This window comes from Ambystoma mexicanum, chromosome 2q (genome assembly GCF_040938575.1).
Source record: "Ambystoma mexicanum isolate Mex_15411 chromosome 2q, UKY_AmexF1_1, whole genome shotgun sequence".
NCBI classification, from domain to species: domain Eukaryota; kingdom Metazoa; phylum Chordata; class Amphibia; order Caudata; family Ambystomatidae; genus Ambystoma; species Ambystoma mexicanum.
Genome location: NC_090924.1, coordinates 1,325,369,897 through 1,325,386,580, shown reverse-complemented (window position 1 = coordinate 1,325,386,580; position 16,684 = coordinate 1,325,369,897). Strand labels below are relative to the sequence as shown.

Genomic DNA, 16,684 nt, shown 5'->3' with positions numbered 1-16,684 from the left:
ATTTATCAGAATGTACCCCTTTATTGATGCAAAATATTAAAGCAAACACATTGGATTTTCTAATATATATGATGGCACGATTTGGAGAAAGACTTGTAATCTGAGTACATTAGACACAATGATAAAGACAAGGAAGATTGGTACCAAAAGATCATTGCATTTTGTCTCCATATTAAAAATATAGAAATTAAAAATCCTCACTTTGAAAGTCCAGCCCTAAAATGAATGGGGCCTTGTGCCCAATGTTCAAAGTGTGCGTAAAAGCGCACAGAAATGCATAAAGCTCAAAGTTCGAATAGTTTTCAGCGGCTTGAAAAAGTTAAGTGCTCTGAAGAAGTGAAGAAGGATTAAAAAGTCAGGTAAGTATCTGTTGTTGATAACAAAACTGTTCCCAGCTATAGGATGCTGACAGCAAGTACTACTAATCAAGCCAAATAGTGTAAGTAAATATAAGTAAAAACAAAAAAAAAACGAACTAAGAACACTAATACTGATCACAGCAGTTGAGGATAAATTGGGATCTTGCATGATTCTCAACATGATGACAAATATACACCCTCGAAGAGTGCGTGGATGGTTGTGTAAGGCCCAGAGGCCGCCTTTCTTTTTATAAAGGGTATCGATCGCTTGTGCATCTGCACTTGGTTGGGAAGGAGGGAGAGCTGGATGGTGGAGACAATAAAGTTTCCAATTTCTTGACAGCTTGGATAATTTGGTGTATTTTGAATTCTTGCGGAATGTGTGAACTAGGCCATAGACAGGAGACCTGACATTTTACTCTTTCTAGCCCATCTACTCCTTTGAAGTCCAAATCTTTTACTGTTATTTATTGTATTGCATTATTTGTTTTATGATGTACAGATTCAAAGTATGAATGCAATATCATATACCGTCTTCATTGGCGCCCACTTGCAGTTTCTGTGGTCTAAACTAACTGTAGAACACCAACAATTGAAACAACTCTAATCCAGGCGGAGGTTGAAAGGAGAGCCAACCGATCTGTTTTTGTCTTCATTTCAGCGACATGCAGCAGGCGTTCTGGGAGCTGAAGAAGGAAATGTCTAATTTGCATCTGGTGACTGAAGTGCAAGCCGAGGTGCTAAGAAAACTGAGAGCATCGCTGGCTGCGACCAAGAAAGGCAAGTAGTCTGCCTGCGTGTTCGTCGCCCGGAATAGGCCCCGTGCAACGCGCGCATCCCGCCCGTGCCACGGAAGGAGCCCCTCGCCTGCGATCATATCGCATCAGCATCTCGCGGATGGCGAAGCCCGGGCCTCTGCCTGCATTAGGACGGCAGCGGCCGAGCCATTTTCCGTCTCCTTCTCATACTGGTCAGTTTCACACTTGAAGGAGTTGCTGATGTGTTTTTGTGCAGTAGTGTACTCTCCCTTCCCTTGTGGCTTTTTTCCCAGCCGAGTGTTGCTTCCGTGTACAAAGCTGAGGTGTGAATAGTTTATTTGTAGCTGACCTTTTACCATAAACTGCGCTCGGTTTGAGGCTAATACAAATGTCCTTTTCTGATACACCCATGCATATCTTCTGTACAATATATGAAGGCCCAGTTTCTACTACTCGCAACGCTATATTTACGTGAAGGAGACAATAACATCAACAGACTTACTTTGACTGTGCGCCCACCAAAGAATAAGCATAACGATATTTTCATTTGACTTTGGAGAAATGATATTTAGATTTGCTGTTAAAAATAATAGTGCCCTGCTGTGCAGTTTGCAGCATGTGTAAATCTGTAGGATGTGGTGGGATGTTCTTTAGTGAGTTTATTAGTGAGTTGATTTAAGAAAGTAAACCTTACAGTTATTCATATATCAAAATAAATTAAAACCAAGATCGAATAAGAATTCTATAAATCCAATCCTATAAAAGAAACACCTTGAATTGTTATTTCTGGTAATCAAATTGATGCAATATCAACATTTCATTACTGCAAATTGATAAGAAAGCTTTATTTCCAGATTTGCCATCCTTCATGGCAAGAGCCATTCTTCATCACGTACAAACTTTGCAATTGGACATTGTTATAAAGATTCTATAGTATGGGTCTGTTTACAAAAAGAGCATTTGCCAAGCAATCCTACTGTTTTAGAAAGGATATTATTAATTTCACCCTTCTTTGGGGACTTGTGTTCGTTTGGCAGGCAGGCGGTGAATCAGCTATTGCTTTAGTAGAGGACAAGAAAATAAGTTCACGGTGCGTGTGTGTGTGTGACTATAGTGAGCTGGAATAGTCTATCTCTCTCATAGCATAGTTGATGCTCATAACCAGTCTGCTATTAAGTGCTGGACCAATCAGGTGAGGGCGCGGGGATCTTAAATTTTAAGGTTGGGGCTTTGCAGCTGTCCAATGTTAAGACATTCCTGGTAGAGATATTTTTGGCAACAGTGACAGTTGAGGCTCTCACTGATAGCTTCACCTAATTAACCTCACCATAGCCATTTACTCGTTGATTAACCCTCTGAGATAGTCATTGAAGTCCAGACATCCTCCAGTGTGTGCTGTTCCACCATTGAGATTTCTGTTACGTGCCATTGCAGCTGGGTATTGCTCTGAAAGTTTCAAGTGATGACCGGACAGAGTGAGTATTCTTTGCTTCATAGCCATGCCCAGTCGTACTTGAAAGAAGACGACTGGTGTCGTGTCCACATACGGTTTTTAAGATGCATTATTAAATACTTTAATAAAGCCTTTTAATAAAACCATACACAGTTGGATATGTATGTTAGTTACATGACAGGAAATAAAGCGCCCCCCCCCAATCGTTAGCACTCCAGCATTACATGTATTGTTCTTCATTCTACTCATTATTTTTTTATTTAATTTATTGGTCACTTGTTAGGCACCTATATAATTAGCAAAATACTTTCAAAGCGTCCACAGGGCAAACGGGGTGGGGACAGGGGAAAGTAGACAATGAATTACAGCAAGGATAAATAATTGAATTAATAGTACAAACAAATAATGAGAGTAAAGGGAAGGGGAGACAAACCTACTATGCCTTGTGAGTGTTCAGAACGTGCAAGCGCAGAGGGAGCAGGAGGGACGGATAGGTGCTTTGATGCTCATGGAGAAGTGCTCAGGGTAAGTGCTAAGAGGAGAAGAACGTAACTGCAACCACTCGGGGTAGGGTGAGCCCAAGTAAGTGCAGCAGAAGACCGCGGCTGGGATGTGAGATGTGGGGGGGTCAAGGCCCTGAGGACACATAAGGGCCCTGCACTTCAGTCATGGTGCTGTAAGATTATCAGGGAAGAGATTCACTCCAATAACCCTTTGTTTTCTTGGTACCTAATCTACATTTCAAATGCAGTTGTTAAAACATTTCAGAAAGTTTGTCTTACACTACTTGAGTAAATTCCCTTGTGTGCGGATCAAAGTCAGGACCGCTGACATTTTTAAAAGTCTCAAATTGCCCTGCACAGATTCACCTTGCAGGATGGGGAGCCTCTTGTTGAGGCTTGGTTGTCTGTCCCCCCACGGGAAAAGGGTTCCTTAGCAACATATTGGGTTGATGCAAAGAAAGAGCACACACCTTTTTAAGGTTAAGATTATACTACCTTCCACTTGCTGAGTACATGGGAAATTATTTTGATGCCTAAAAATAACTGTTCTAAGATTCTATTCCAAAACGCTTAAATGCAAACAAAGCACATTTGTGGCAGTTTGTTGTGAAGGAATTTATAATTAATAAAAAGATTAATCTAGCCGTGATTTAATAAATCTACAAAACATCAAATAGGGCTACCACTGAGGCACTGCTTTTTGTTGCATTCAGGACTGGCCCATCATTCCCATTTTCGATTGGAGCGTCCCTCGTGTTAGAACGTATATCATGGACATCTGCCCTTTAAATGCTGAAGGTTCATGCAGTCAGGAGTATTTGTGCTGCTGCCACCCTATGGAAGTGAAGAACTGTGGCAGCCATCATGTTTTGGCTGACAGTTGGATCTTAAACTGTTTTGTTCCTTTTGTTGACTTGCCAGTGGGTAGATATCTGTTCCACATTTGTACCAAGGCATATTTGGTCTATTAAGCACATGTTTGTTGTACTGTTTCTTTCATAAAAGATCTTAAAAACAAATACTGATCAAGTATTTTCTTTTTTTATCCAAGAACCACGTGGAAGGTAAATCACAAAATATGTTGAAAATATGTATGCACGTTCTGCATACACGTGTCCATGAAATCCAATTTCTAACTAGTATTTTGTTTTTGTTGCAATGATGGGAAACCTATTAACCTTTTATAGCAGAGGCAAGAAACCATGGTTTTCATGATCTATAAGCAAGCAAGTTGTTAGCGCTATATGAAAAACCCGTTGGAATCAAATGGTATTGATGGATCTGGTCAGAGTTAAAATTGATCACTAATTGTAATATCTCAGCTGAAATACCTAATTGAGGTTCCTCACTCTTCTTAATCCTTGGATCCACATATCAATACAATGAAGTGTGTACTTAAACTATGCAGCTCATTCGAAATTTGGAGTAATATAGCTAAAACAAGCACATCGGTGTACCTTCTGTGTCCCAAAGTGTCTGCTCCCTCCCTAACTTGTAACCCATGCCACCAATTCCCTGTAACTCCTCTCCGTATCCTTCAAACTGTGCCCTTAATATTCTATCATTATAATTGTACCTATTGTGATGAATCCAATGTTGTCATTACTTCTTTCCCAGCGGTAGCCACTCCCCATTTGGCTAGGGGACGGTAGCTTCTACCTGATCCTGACTCTGGTGGTGGCTATATGAGGGAGGATCACATGCGGAAGGCAACCCTCAGGGGATTGACACATCATCGGATGAGACATGGTATCCCTGTTTTCTTTCTAGGGATACCCCTCCATAACCCATCCGTTAATGGCATATTTTCATGACTCCCTTCACACCCCACCTAAAAGCTACTGTGAATACCTGAACGTATTCTGTCTACCAGTCATCAAGAGCTGACATCTCTTTCCCTGGATGTAAAAATACTGTAACGAGGAAGCTGAGCGGAGTAATGAAGATCGACGGAGGCCAGAATCACAGTATGCGCTTTAGTGGTTGTGACCGAATACTTTATGCCGGGACATTTAAATCGCAGGGCCAGCTGACTGAAGGGTGACGCTGGCTGGGAGAATCTCGTCCTCTCGTTAGTGACCGAGAGACCGCTGCGCTGTCAAAAACGTCCATAGAGCCGACCGGTTCACGGAGGAGATTGCGGAGAGCAGATTGCAGAAGCTGGACCGCTGCAAAAAGGCCACAATAGTAGGGAAGATTTCTTAGCATATGCAGGCACAGAGAAGCAGCCTCAACGCCACTCGAACACTGAGCAACCCAGAGCAGGCAAGCGGGATCCACGAGGGATGCAGAAGCCTCAAAGCAGAGGCAGCGAACCCAGGAAGAAGGAACAGGATGCAGAAGAGCTGCTGCAGGATTGCAACAGGAGAACCAACACACGCCACAGAGAGCAGGTGAGTCCAGCCAAGGGAAACCTGGACACTGGGGTATGCCAGCAACCCTACAGAAGGCAAATCAAAGTAAATAAAGCATACAAGAGTGAATGGGAGACTCAATATTTCAGAAAGAAATATAACTGAATGAATACAAAATATGCCCGGTGAAACATGTGATAAAGTCCTGACAGGAGAATATACCAGGCAAATTCAAGGTGCAAGTGTGTTAAGTGAAGCACAGAAGAAAGTCCTGGCAGGGGAGTACACCAGGCAGTTACAAGTTGGACGAAGTGTAAAGCAAATTACATGAGGGAATCCAGATAAGGGTACATCAGGTATAGCCAAAGACTGTATTGAAAACATACGAAAAGGAGAAGAAACCTGGCATGAGAGTATAACAGGTATCCTAATAAAATTAAGACTGACGGCCAAGTTTTTTTGTATACACGTTGTTTTGCTGACCAAAAGAAACCCAAGGAAAACCTATGTCCTTCAAAGTTCAAAGTCCAGTAAAGAGTAATCCAGGGGAAAGGAATCCTCTGGAACTGGGAACATTATCCATCTAGAACATTTGTTGTTGGAGTTATGCCTTTTCCTTTTTGACATTTGTGCACTTTTTAAAGTAAAAGACTTTTCTCTTTTCACTTCGAGTTAATTTATAGGATGTGAGGGCCAGGGTAGTATTTCGGACACATGACGTTTTTGATTTGGACATCTTCATATTGGACAGACCCTTAATCTTTGTTTTAGGCAGGGAATCACCTCCTAGAATAGAGATAAGGAGGCATTTTCCAAAACCTTATTGTTTCAATAAGTTTATGGCCAAAACTGTAGGCTCGCTGTGTCTGTTTGATTCCTGGTTCATCACACTATATTGCTGTATGTACACTCCTTTTTTTTCATTGTTTACAGCTTGCTGTTGCTTCCTAGCTAAGTTTACATGTATAAACCCAGCACATGAAGCAAGCCAAGATGTCCGGCTTCTTATGCCCTCAGTTGGCGAGAAAGATAAGCAGACAAATACCATCATGGCTGCCTTCCAAAACACAATTGGACAATTCCTGTAATAAATAATACGAAAGGAGGAGGGTAGTATTGCCCCACCAAAGGACACCTGCACTCCAAAAATACTCCAGGACCACTGCCTCACCTCTTCAAGACTTTATTACATGGTCTGCCAAGTTCGCCAGTTCAGTTTCTGGCCATTTGGTGTCTCTGGTTACAGGAGGACAACTGGTTTCGGTTTTACGGGTTCAGAGGGGTGGCTGCAGCAGTTTTGAAGGCTCTCTGAAGTTGAAGGAAGCTGGAGAGCCAACATCAGTCATAAAAATATTAGCCTACCTTCGTTTGGGATTTTTGGGACATGTGCTGTCATAGGGAAACAATGGTTCCATTAAAGGGGTAGTACGACTGAGTTCCGCAATGGCAGCAGGCACACAGGAAAACATTCAGAGGTATAGACATTCTCTTTTAACACAACTCCCAACAAAATTGTAATCTAATAACATACACTCCCCAGACACATCTGTCTGGTTAACGGTATGTTCATGTCTCAATGTCCTCCCCTCATTGTCCATTTGTGCGAGTGTCAAGCTCTCAGATGCCACAACAACATGAGCGGCTGACGCTCTCCCACCAAGTGAAGTAACCAGGCACTAACACAGGCTCCTTGCCCTGGTCAAGAGCTTCATTAAGGTTGCACATCCACCTTAACATGCTCACCCTCATTGTTGAGGTATCCTTCAAGTTTCATTGACTTGTTCCAGCATTGAAGAAATTAAGGCACCAACCCTCTCTTTACAGGGAATTTGGCAATAAGGGGGAACTCTGCCTCCAATCCAAGGGCTCCCTTCATTTGAACATTTCCTGGCCACCAATAACTAGGGATTGCAACATTCACCTGTACCTGTCTGTTCCCAGCCTTTAGTTTGGGATATAATTGCACAGTACTTTTTAGATCTTGTAATTTATTTTTAAATCTGCATTGTCAAGTGTAATCATGAGCTTCCATCCAGAACTCAAACTGCTGTTGGCTACACAAAAACCTGCACGTAAGGCAATCGTTAGTAAATATATTGGGCTTAAATTGCTAGACCTAGAGTCAGCTTGCACACACAATGCAGACATGGGATATATCTGAAAGGAGAATTATACTCCAATTAAACAGCCGAATATGGCCACTCTGCTGGTACCCACTAATAGTACCAAGACAATGAACGCAGAGGGTCAGTCCAATGAGGATGATGGGGTTGATCAAATTGATCAGAACTTATTAGACCCCAAACCGAGGCATACTGCTACTGATGCCTTAAATAAGACAAATGATGAGACCACAATAAAGATAGACGGCCTTTCTGAGCCCCATACATGTCCTCCTCTCCTTGATCAAATTAGTAAAAACCCATCTGCTAGACTCTATATGTGCACTAGAATTAATTTCCCCTGATACTAATAGTCCTGTGCTTGGGAAACATGTTATTAAAGTATGTATTTTAAATATCCGCTCCCTAGGCAAACATGCCATCGATATCCATTATTATGTTCAGGATAACGGTATCAATGTCATATGCCTAAGCAAAACCTGGTTAAAAGACTCAAGTTGACCGAATATCTATTTGGCCACACCAGAAGGATATAACTTCTTTGGCCAGAACCATGAAATTGAGAACGGTGAAATAGTTGCCATTTTGGCAAGAAAAGAGCTTTGCTTCTTTCATCTGTAACCTGTGAATTGTGTGAACATTATTTTGCTCTACCGTCCACCTAATGAAATGCCCAGTTTTAACAAAGAAATAACAAGCCTTCTTGCCACTTTGAACAAGCCTAATTACTCTACCATTGTTTTGGGTGATTTGAATCTATAACTGGGAAGTACATCTGATAATGAGGCCATGCTCTTAAAGCAGCAGTTTAAAAATATTGAGGTCACTATGCATAACAAAGAGCCCAGCCACATTAAGGGAAATATTCTCGACTGGGTAGTATCTAGGAAAATGCATATTAGCCATTTGAGCACCAAGCCTTGCGTTTGGTCAGATCATAACTTTGTACATTTACAGTTTACATTACCAGTAAAATAGTGCAGAAAATGAATATACCCCAAAACATCATCAGCAGGAACCTGAACTAGGTCCACTCAGATGATTTAGGTGATTGCATGAAAAGACTTATGAGCACTACTACGGATCTTGACCCCCCGCATGTCCTGGTTGCCCTTTACCTGACCAAACTATTGGACCGAGTGGCCCCTATGAAGTCTAAGATTGTCAGAGATGGAGTGAACTGCCATATTTGGTTCACAGCCACTCTTTCTAATCTTAAACAAGATAAGACAGGCTGAAGGGAGCTGGGCAAAAAGCAGAACAGAGTAAAACAGGGCTGTTTGGAAATCATTGGAAAAGGCTTATAGATTGGAAATAAATGAAGCCAAGAAACTTTTTAATAAACAAATTGAGAACGCAGAGAGTAATACCAAGAAACATTTCGAAATGTTCAAAAATATGGAGAACCCTCACCTACAACCCTGGTCCATCGTCCCTACAAAACTTCTCTGATAAAAATCAAGCTAGCTCACACCAAGATTGTTAGTAATACTGTCTTAGATACGCTGCTTAATCCGGTTGAGTTCTCGAGAAGCAAACCACAACCGGTCTTTAAATGTAATCCCATCTCTTTCTCTGTGATGAAGAGTGTGCTTAAGAAAATTCATCCTAGGACCTGCCCTGGAGATATAATTTCATCCAAGCTCATCCTGCAGAACATCAAATGAATTGCCCCTTTTCTATCGCAATTCGCCAACGCTACCTCTCTTCACAAAATTGTTTCCGACAGATGTCGTAGCCCCTTTGTTAAAGAAATCTGGACAGAACCACAAAGTAACTATTAATTTGAGAACCATCACTAATGTCCCTTTTTTACTAAAAATTGTGGACAACATTTCTACTATACAATTCAAGGAGCACCTGATCAATCTGACATTCTGCATTCCAGGCAGTCAGAGTTCTGATCTAACTATGGCACTGAGAGTGCCTTGTTGGACCTTCAGACTCGGATGTTGGTCGTTATCGATAGGAGTAAGACTGGACTGCTGATGTTACTCGATCTATCAGCAGCTTTATCTTCTCGATCAAGAGAGGCTCTTGAAAACCTCATCCAGTATAGGAGGCTGCTCAAGGAGGCCGTTGACTAGATTTGCTCCTTTCCCACCAATAGAAAATCTACACTCTGCTGAAGTCATGCTACTTCTGACCCAGCACAAATCACTTGTGGAGTCCAACAGGCAGCGTGCCTTTCGCTAGCCCTCTTCAGCGTTTATATTCGACCTCTGTGACTTACTTGAGGAAATGGGAGCACAATTTACAAACTACGCTGACGACACCCAGCTGCTGATCAAACTGAGCAGTGATTACTCCAACTACACTAAAAAGGATCTCAAGCATCTATAAGGCTGTAAAATGTTGGATGTCGACAAATTGGATGTGGCTAAACAGTGCAAAAACAGAGCGCCCGATTTTCGGATCAACAAAGGTGAGGACTAAACTAGACCCTAAATTCTTGTATTTTGTTATCGAGGACAATTGTATTGAAGTGATATATAAGAGTTAAGACTCTTGGTGTCCTCTTTGAGTCCTCCCTTAGTTCTGACGCACTTGTCGATAGCACAATAAAAAAAGTCGCAGTATCTTTTGAGACTACCAAGGTTAGTCAAACCTTATGTATCTGCACAGAATTGCAAAACCTTGTTGAGGGCAACAATCATGCCCAGACTGGATTATTGTGATGCACTCCTGAGTGGTGCTAGGAAATATTGCATCTGCACACTTCAGATGTTGCAGAGCGAAGCAGTTGGTATTATCAAGAATGTACCTAGAATAGAGCACATTTGTGCTTTTGGGAAAGAGCTTCACTATCTGCCGGTGAATCCGGAATCCGTTGGAAGATAAACACTCATACCCATAAACGCCTAATGGGTCGTCCCCTTCTTAACTCAGAGTCTCACACAGCATACTCCTTGCAAGTCCACATGGTCTTGTAACACTTTGCACCTAATACGCCCCAGAGCAAAACGAGTCAAGGGGAGCGGAAGCGCTTTTCCTGTCCAAGCAGCTATTGCCCCGGCTGACTTGCGTAAAGAAAGGAATTTGTTCACATGTCGGACACTACTAAAGAACACCTTGTTAGATTAAATAGCCTTCCTATACCTTATCTTGTTGTGATATGTCCTTGTTGTTAATGTGCACCCTGATGCCTGCGGGCTTTGGCGCGTAATAAATCGGCATCCTACACCCTCCAGGTAGAAATCTACACACTCGCTGTATTGTAGCAAATGTTGCCCTTGAGTGCTAGATTAACCCTTTGTCTTTTTCCCTGGGCAACGGACATGGCCAGGTCTGGCATTCAAGTAGGTTCTTGCAGGACAAATGGAGCAGCCCATTGCGATTATTGTAATTCGAGTCAGAGACCTTTCGTCTCTGATTAACCCAGTTATCCGGAGACATTTAGATAATCCTTTGGTGATTTAAATAGCCCATCATGCTAGATTCTTCAGCTTCTTTGTGCTGTAATAATCAATGTCACTATTATTACCCACTTGTCATACTCAGTTTGTCGGCCTGGGGAGAAGAGAGTTGTGAAGCGCTGAGTCAACTGAACCAAGATATGTAAACATTGGTGCACAATATCTTGTTCCGAAGACAAGTATGTTGTGCTTTCTGGGATAGATGGCCATTTGCATTGTTTCTCCCAGTTGGACACCACACCTGATATGTTTTTTCCCTTTTTAGCATACAAGCCACCCGAGCCAATTGCAGATTCAAAACACCTGCTAGTTACCAGTAAAGTGATCTGTCTAGTTGATATTCTGAGTTTTAAACTTATTAGGGAGTTGCTTGACCTTTATTTGGTGAAATTGAGCAGTATTTCACAACGAAGATGTGGTGACGCACACTCCCATTTTTTTCTCCTACGCTCAACAATCAATCGACCAGTTTCCCAAAACCAGAATAGTGTTAAAGATTTAAAAAAAAACATACAGGACAGAGGATGCAATTTCCAAGTGTGCCCTTAATGGTGATAAAGGTTGCAAACAGTCTCCAATGTAATCTTTTGTGGTTTAAAATACATCATTGGCCATTGTTCTAAAAATAAAAAAGATGTTTTATTCTGGGAAATGACTTCCTAATCAGTATAGATATTAATTATAACTGCATTTTCATGTATTACGATGTACTCCTATTTCTAGTAAATAAGCTGCCTATCCTAGTTACTCACTGTAGTGACAGTGGTACTCTTAGTCCATAGTCCCTGTTACTCTCCATTTAAAGGATACCTCACAAAACTAGGATAGGACTGGAGCCTAGCAGCTGATCGTTTTTCTCAAACCTTCCATGTGTGCCACGCACGTGGGTAACACCCTGCTCGAGCTTCCCTGGCACCCCCTACTGTCGGTCCTAAATGTGTCGGAGTTAGAGACTTTTTAAGCAATGCATATGGGAGGACGTATGTCGGAATAGGGACTACAGACTAACAGTATCGTCATTACGGTGAGTAACTTTTTCAGGTATGCAGTGATTTGAACAAATGAAATTACAGAGAATGCTGCAATAACGAACATTTCTATAACAAAATAATATGGAATTTGTGTTTAAAATGTACATGAGGGTGCAGTAAGTGTTTAAAACGGGTGGGGAGGGGTTTGAGGTGGGTTTAAAAGCATAGGGAACTGGGGGTTTGGTGGGGGACCCTCCAAAATAAAACAAAATCTTTATTTTTCATTATAACATTTTCGTTATTACAGCATTCTCTGTAATTTAATTTGTTAAAATCACATGTAAAAATGTTTTCATACTCCTACGTTCCAGCCACTTCCTTCCAAACTTATGAGAGACTCCAAAGAATATCTACTCCAAAAGCGGTGGGTGGAGATTAGTGATCATTGCCAAAATATGTGTGCTGTACAGGCTGACCAAAGTCGGCATCTGCTATCGAGCAGGATGTTGTGTTTACAAAAGGTATGATGGGTCGCCCAGTCACAGCCGGGCAAATGTCGTCCAAAGTAACATGTCTCTGACAGGTGATAGATACTGGTTTAGCTCTTGGGAGGTACGCTTGTAGGATCTATGTTTCCCTGCAGGCTGTTTTCATCGAAGCCCAGTTTCACGTTCCCGGTTTCGGTGATGCTGAGAAATATGTGATTTCTGTGCCCCGTCCCTGTAGTAAAGTACAGCACATTGTCCACGGAGGCATGCAGGCTTAATTTCCCTCTCTTTTCCCCACCAATGGATATACATCCATTTACTTGAGGATTGTGCCCCAGTAGAATTCTTCCTCACAACCAAGATGACTTTTAGGTTACCTTCTATGAGACCCATATCACCAAAGTCCTTATGGACCAAGCCGCTAAGGGAGAGGAGGGGTGCAGGACCCTCCCGCCAGGTTACAAAAATGATCTGGGAGGGGCAGTGGCTAAGGCAGTTTGCTCCTCATTTTATGCAATACCAGATCCTATTGTGCCAGTTTGGAGCACCACTATCTGTGAAAACCTGCTGACCACTTCAGTTAGTTTTATTACTTGGGGAGAAACGGAATTGGAGGGTAAGGCACACAGTCTGTCCTGCCCACGATATGAGGAAGGAATCTCCCAGAGAATCCAGATTTCTCCTCTTCCAGGATGCAAAAAGAGTGCATTTTTTGTTCTCCTCTTTTGCAAACAGATCCAGGAGGAAACAGAGGAGCATCCCCCATGCTTCAAAGTCGGGCCCAGTACTTTCTTGGACAGAGCCAATTTGTGTGCGAAATAGGACTGTCTGCTCGAGGAGCAGACACAAACATTCTCTTCTTCTGTTAAATGCTGGATACAAACTAGGCAAAAATCGAATGATGAAGAAACCAATCCCAGATCTCCAGTGTCAAAAGATGATGCTTTTGAGACATTGTTCCCTTTTGTTTGTCCATATGGGGCAGCGTGAAATGCCCTCATCGCTTGCCAAATAGCATGCAACTCTAGAAGGATGATCTGTAGAAGTAACTCCTCCTTGGTCCAAAGGTTGTGTACTTCCCATGATTTCAAAATGGCTTTGCAGCTTGTTAAGGAGGAGTCAGAATATATGGTCCTCGTCAGGGACAGTGTGAGTGAACATATGGTCCTCATCAGGGGCTGCATCAGTGAACGTGACGTCTTTGCAGAGATTTATGGTTCCATCCACCAAAGATGTTGTTGACGCATCTTTAGAAAATTCAGGATTAATTCTGACTGAGGTTGTGAGTCAGGATATCAATGGTTAGCCAAATGTAGTTGCATGCACCACAGGTGCAGTGTTGCATGTTGAATCACTGAGATGCATGAGGCCATCAGACTTAGGAGTCTATACAAATGGAGTGCAGACATGAAAGAATTGCTCAGAAAATCCTTGCATATGGCATACATGTCTTGAATTCTCTCTGGGAGGAATGATGCTCCCCCTCTTATAGTCCCAAATCAGACTAATATATTGTATCCTTTGGTTTATGATTGATCCGTGTAGGCTTTTCCTTGTCTATAAATAGGCCCAGTGCATGAGCAAGTTGAATTGCAATATCAACTAACTCTTTAACCCATAAGGCTGTCGAGGCCCTGACTAGCCAGCCTTTCTAAATAGAGGTAGATGTGGATACCTTCAAACATTGGATATGACCTGAAGTCCATCGATGTGTTTAACGCTCTCTGGGCTGGATTGAGCCAAAGGGAAGGGCCTTGTATTGGTAATGGGCATCCATTGTCGAGAAACAGATACCTCCTGTGGGGAGTCTAGATAGGTTTGTGGATATATTTATCCTGAAGATCCAGGACACACAATCAATTGCCCTCCCATCAAGGCAGATGGGATCTAAACTCTGTGGGAAGCTACTCCTCGAAGTCCAAAAGGTCCAGAATTACCCTTCACCCAGCCTAGTCTTTCTTGGGTAGGATGAAGAATTGTGAGAAATAGCCCTGGTGGAGGTCATCTAGATGAACTTTCTGTCTTGCTGCTCTTCACCAGTTTCTCTAATCCCTCTAGAAGCTTGATTGGCCGAAGTATCTACACTCACCTCCCTGCCCCTTTTTCTTGGCTGGACAGAATTGCTTTGGCTTCACTTGTCTCTTTTGTGTGCTTTAGAGAGGAAGACTCTGAAGTCTGCAGAATTTGTGTGCTGGCTTTATTTTGCTGGAAGGAAGAGGTTTACTTTATGGAGGGTTTAAAAATGGCTGCTAAATTTCTTTGTGAGTGTATGGGTCCTTTCCTTGTTCAACTGCTAGTTTGGAGTGGTGGAAAAGGTTTGGCCCTTTTGAAGGGGAGACCCTTATTTCCTCTTGTACTTCCTGCAGTAGTCCTATACTCAGCCAGGCCATTCTGGGCATGGCATGCCCCTGGCACATGCCTCTTGCAGCCATGTCAGTCTGTCCTGCTGACTCAGAATGTCGTTTCTTATTGCATTAGCTATTGCTTAGGCTTAACACGTACTAGTCCCTGCTAACAGCAGTAAGGTTCTCAGCAAAATCTTCCATCTCGTTTCATAAAATTGCATTGCAAGTGGCTAAAATTGTGTCTGTGTTGGCCTGTCCCCCTGTGGAGAAAAACAAGAGGTGATGGCTGGAAGGTTTTGAATTAATCCTAACCTCTGGCATTGCTGTGGGCAACCCTCCAGACCATAGTTCTTCGCCTGCCAAGCCATTGCAAAAGGGGAAAGACCATATGCAAATCAGGCTTGGTCCCACCTCAAAGAGGGCAGTCCAGCCCAAACTGGTTGGTCACATCCCTTCTGCACGAGACCACAAGCATCCCCAAACATGTTTCGGCCTGGTTGGGCCTCATCAGTGAGGAATAGCTTGGGTGTCTAGGCCCAGCAGGCACAAGTCTGGGCATACCGTCCCACTCGGGGTGAAAACAGCAAAACAAGTGGAGGGCACTGTTCGAGTACACTCTCCTGCCAGTTAGGTCCAGGCTTTTCTCCTCCTTTCTTGAAGGGGTCATTATTGGTTGTCCAGATGACGAAGTGGTGTATGGTAGCTTGCCCTGCGCCAAGGGTACTGACATAACAGCTGACAGATTTGTGTCAAGAATGAGTTTTTCTGTAGGCAGCTGGCAGAATTTTTCATCTAACACCTTAGTAATGCAGTGAATTATGTGTTTTCCATAGTGTTATGCCACTATAACCACACCAGGTTGTCTAGGAGTTACCTGTGTTCTGCCTTTTGGTTTACGACATCTGCGAGGAAGCCTGTTTGAGCCGTGGGCGATATGGGAGCACCAGTTCTAAAATACGATGTCACACTTTCATGAACAGCTTGTCCTCTGTGTCCACAACAAATAGGTGAGTCATATGCTGCAGATTGGTCTACTCTGATTTAGACCCCAATGGGGCGATGAATAAGGAAGGAGGACTTGGAGTCCAAGTTAGTTGGGTTGGTTGAGAGCTACTTGCAGTGGTTGTAGGAGTGGTGGTCTCTTTGCTGGAGACCCATGTGGCATAGCCTCTGTGTCCTGGAAGAAGGAGCACATTTGAAACATTGTTAAACTGCAAAGGTACCTCATTTTGGCCCAGGCAACGTTCTTTGCTTCGCCCCCGCTGATGCAGTCTGTTCCAAGGGTAGCGAGTGTGTATAGCAGGAAGAATGGCCCGGTCGGTATCTGCCAAATGTCAGTCTGCCTCAGTTGTGAGTGCCAAAAGGGAGATTCCAGATTAGGTTCCTTCCCTGGAACTGTCCATTCCACACTGGGTATGAATAGGGGCTTGTGGCAAAGTTTCTAACAGCAGGCTTTGCATCGTTTGGAACAGGATCAGGCTGACCCTAAACTGCCTCTTGGCATCCACATTGCATCTCTGTGCTGTGGAGACTGTGTGCACAGTCCTCATTTGGTTTGCCCCTATTATGGGGTGCCATTTCTGGTGTTATCCGTATGTGTATATCCAGAGCAACCCTAAAAGTATTATATGGCAGTGCATGGGATGATTGTCAATTGGGAGATGTTTTCCAGATGGTTTCTAATTGTTTTTAACAATGTATTTTCTTTGTTCATTCATTTCTTGCATTGGACCTATTTTTTTTTTTTGTATTGTTTTGTGCGTTTAGCAAATGACATGCGTTATGCACACACACATTTAATAAACATTTTAACATGAAATCAATATATTTCTTAAAAATCTTACATAGGTAGCATTTACTAATTTCCAATAGATAACCTTTTGAATTTCATCTCAATTTTTCCAGTGACTTCAA

General features: G+C 42.6%; 1 protein-coding gene across 5 annotated transcripts in view; it reads left to right on the top strand.

The window, feature by feature from the left end:
- Window positions 1–16,684, top strand: part of AZI2 (5-azacytidine induced 2) — a 676,621-nt gene that overhangs the window by 564,390 nt on the left and 95,547 nt on the right. For all 5 annotated transcript variants that reach the window (XM_069648790.1, XM_069648785.1, XM_069648787.1 and 2 more), the window contains one exon: window positions 1,021–1,139. In XM_069648790.1, coding sequence (XP_069504891.1) covers window positions 1,021–1,139 — 119 coding nt within the window. The remainder of the gene's footprint in view (window positions 1–1,020; window positions 1,140–16,684) is intronic.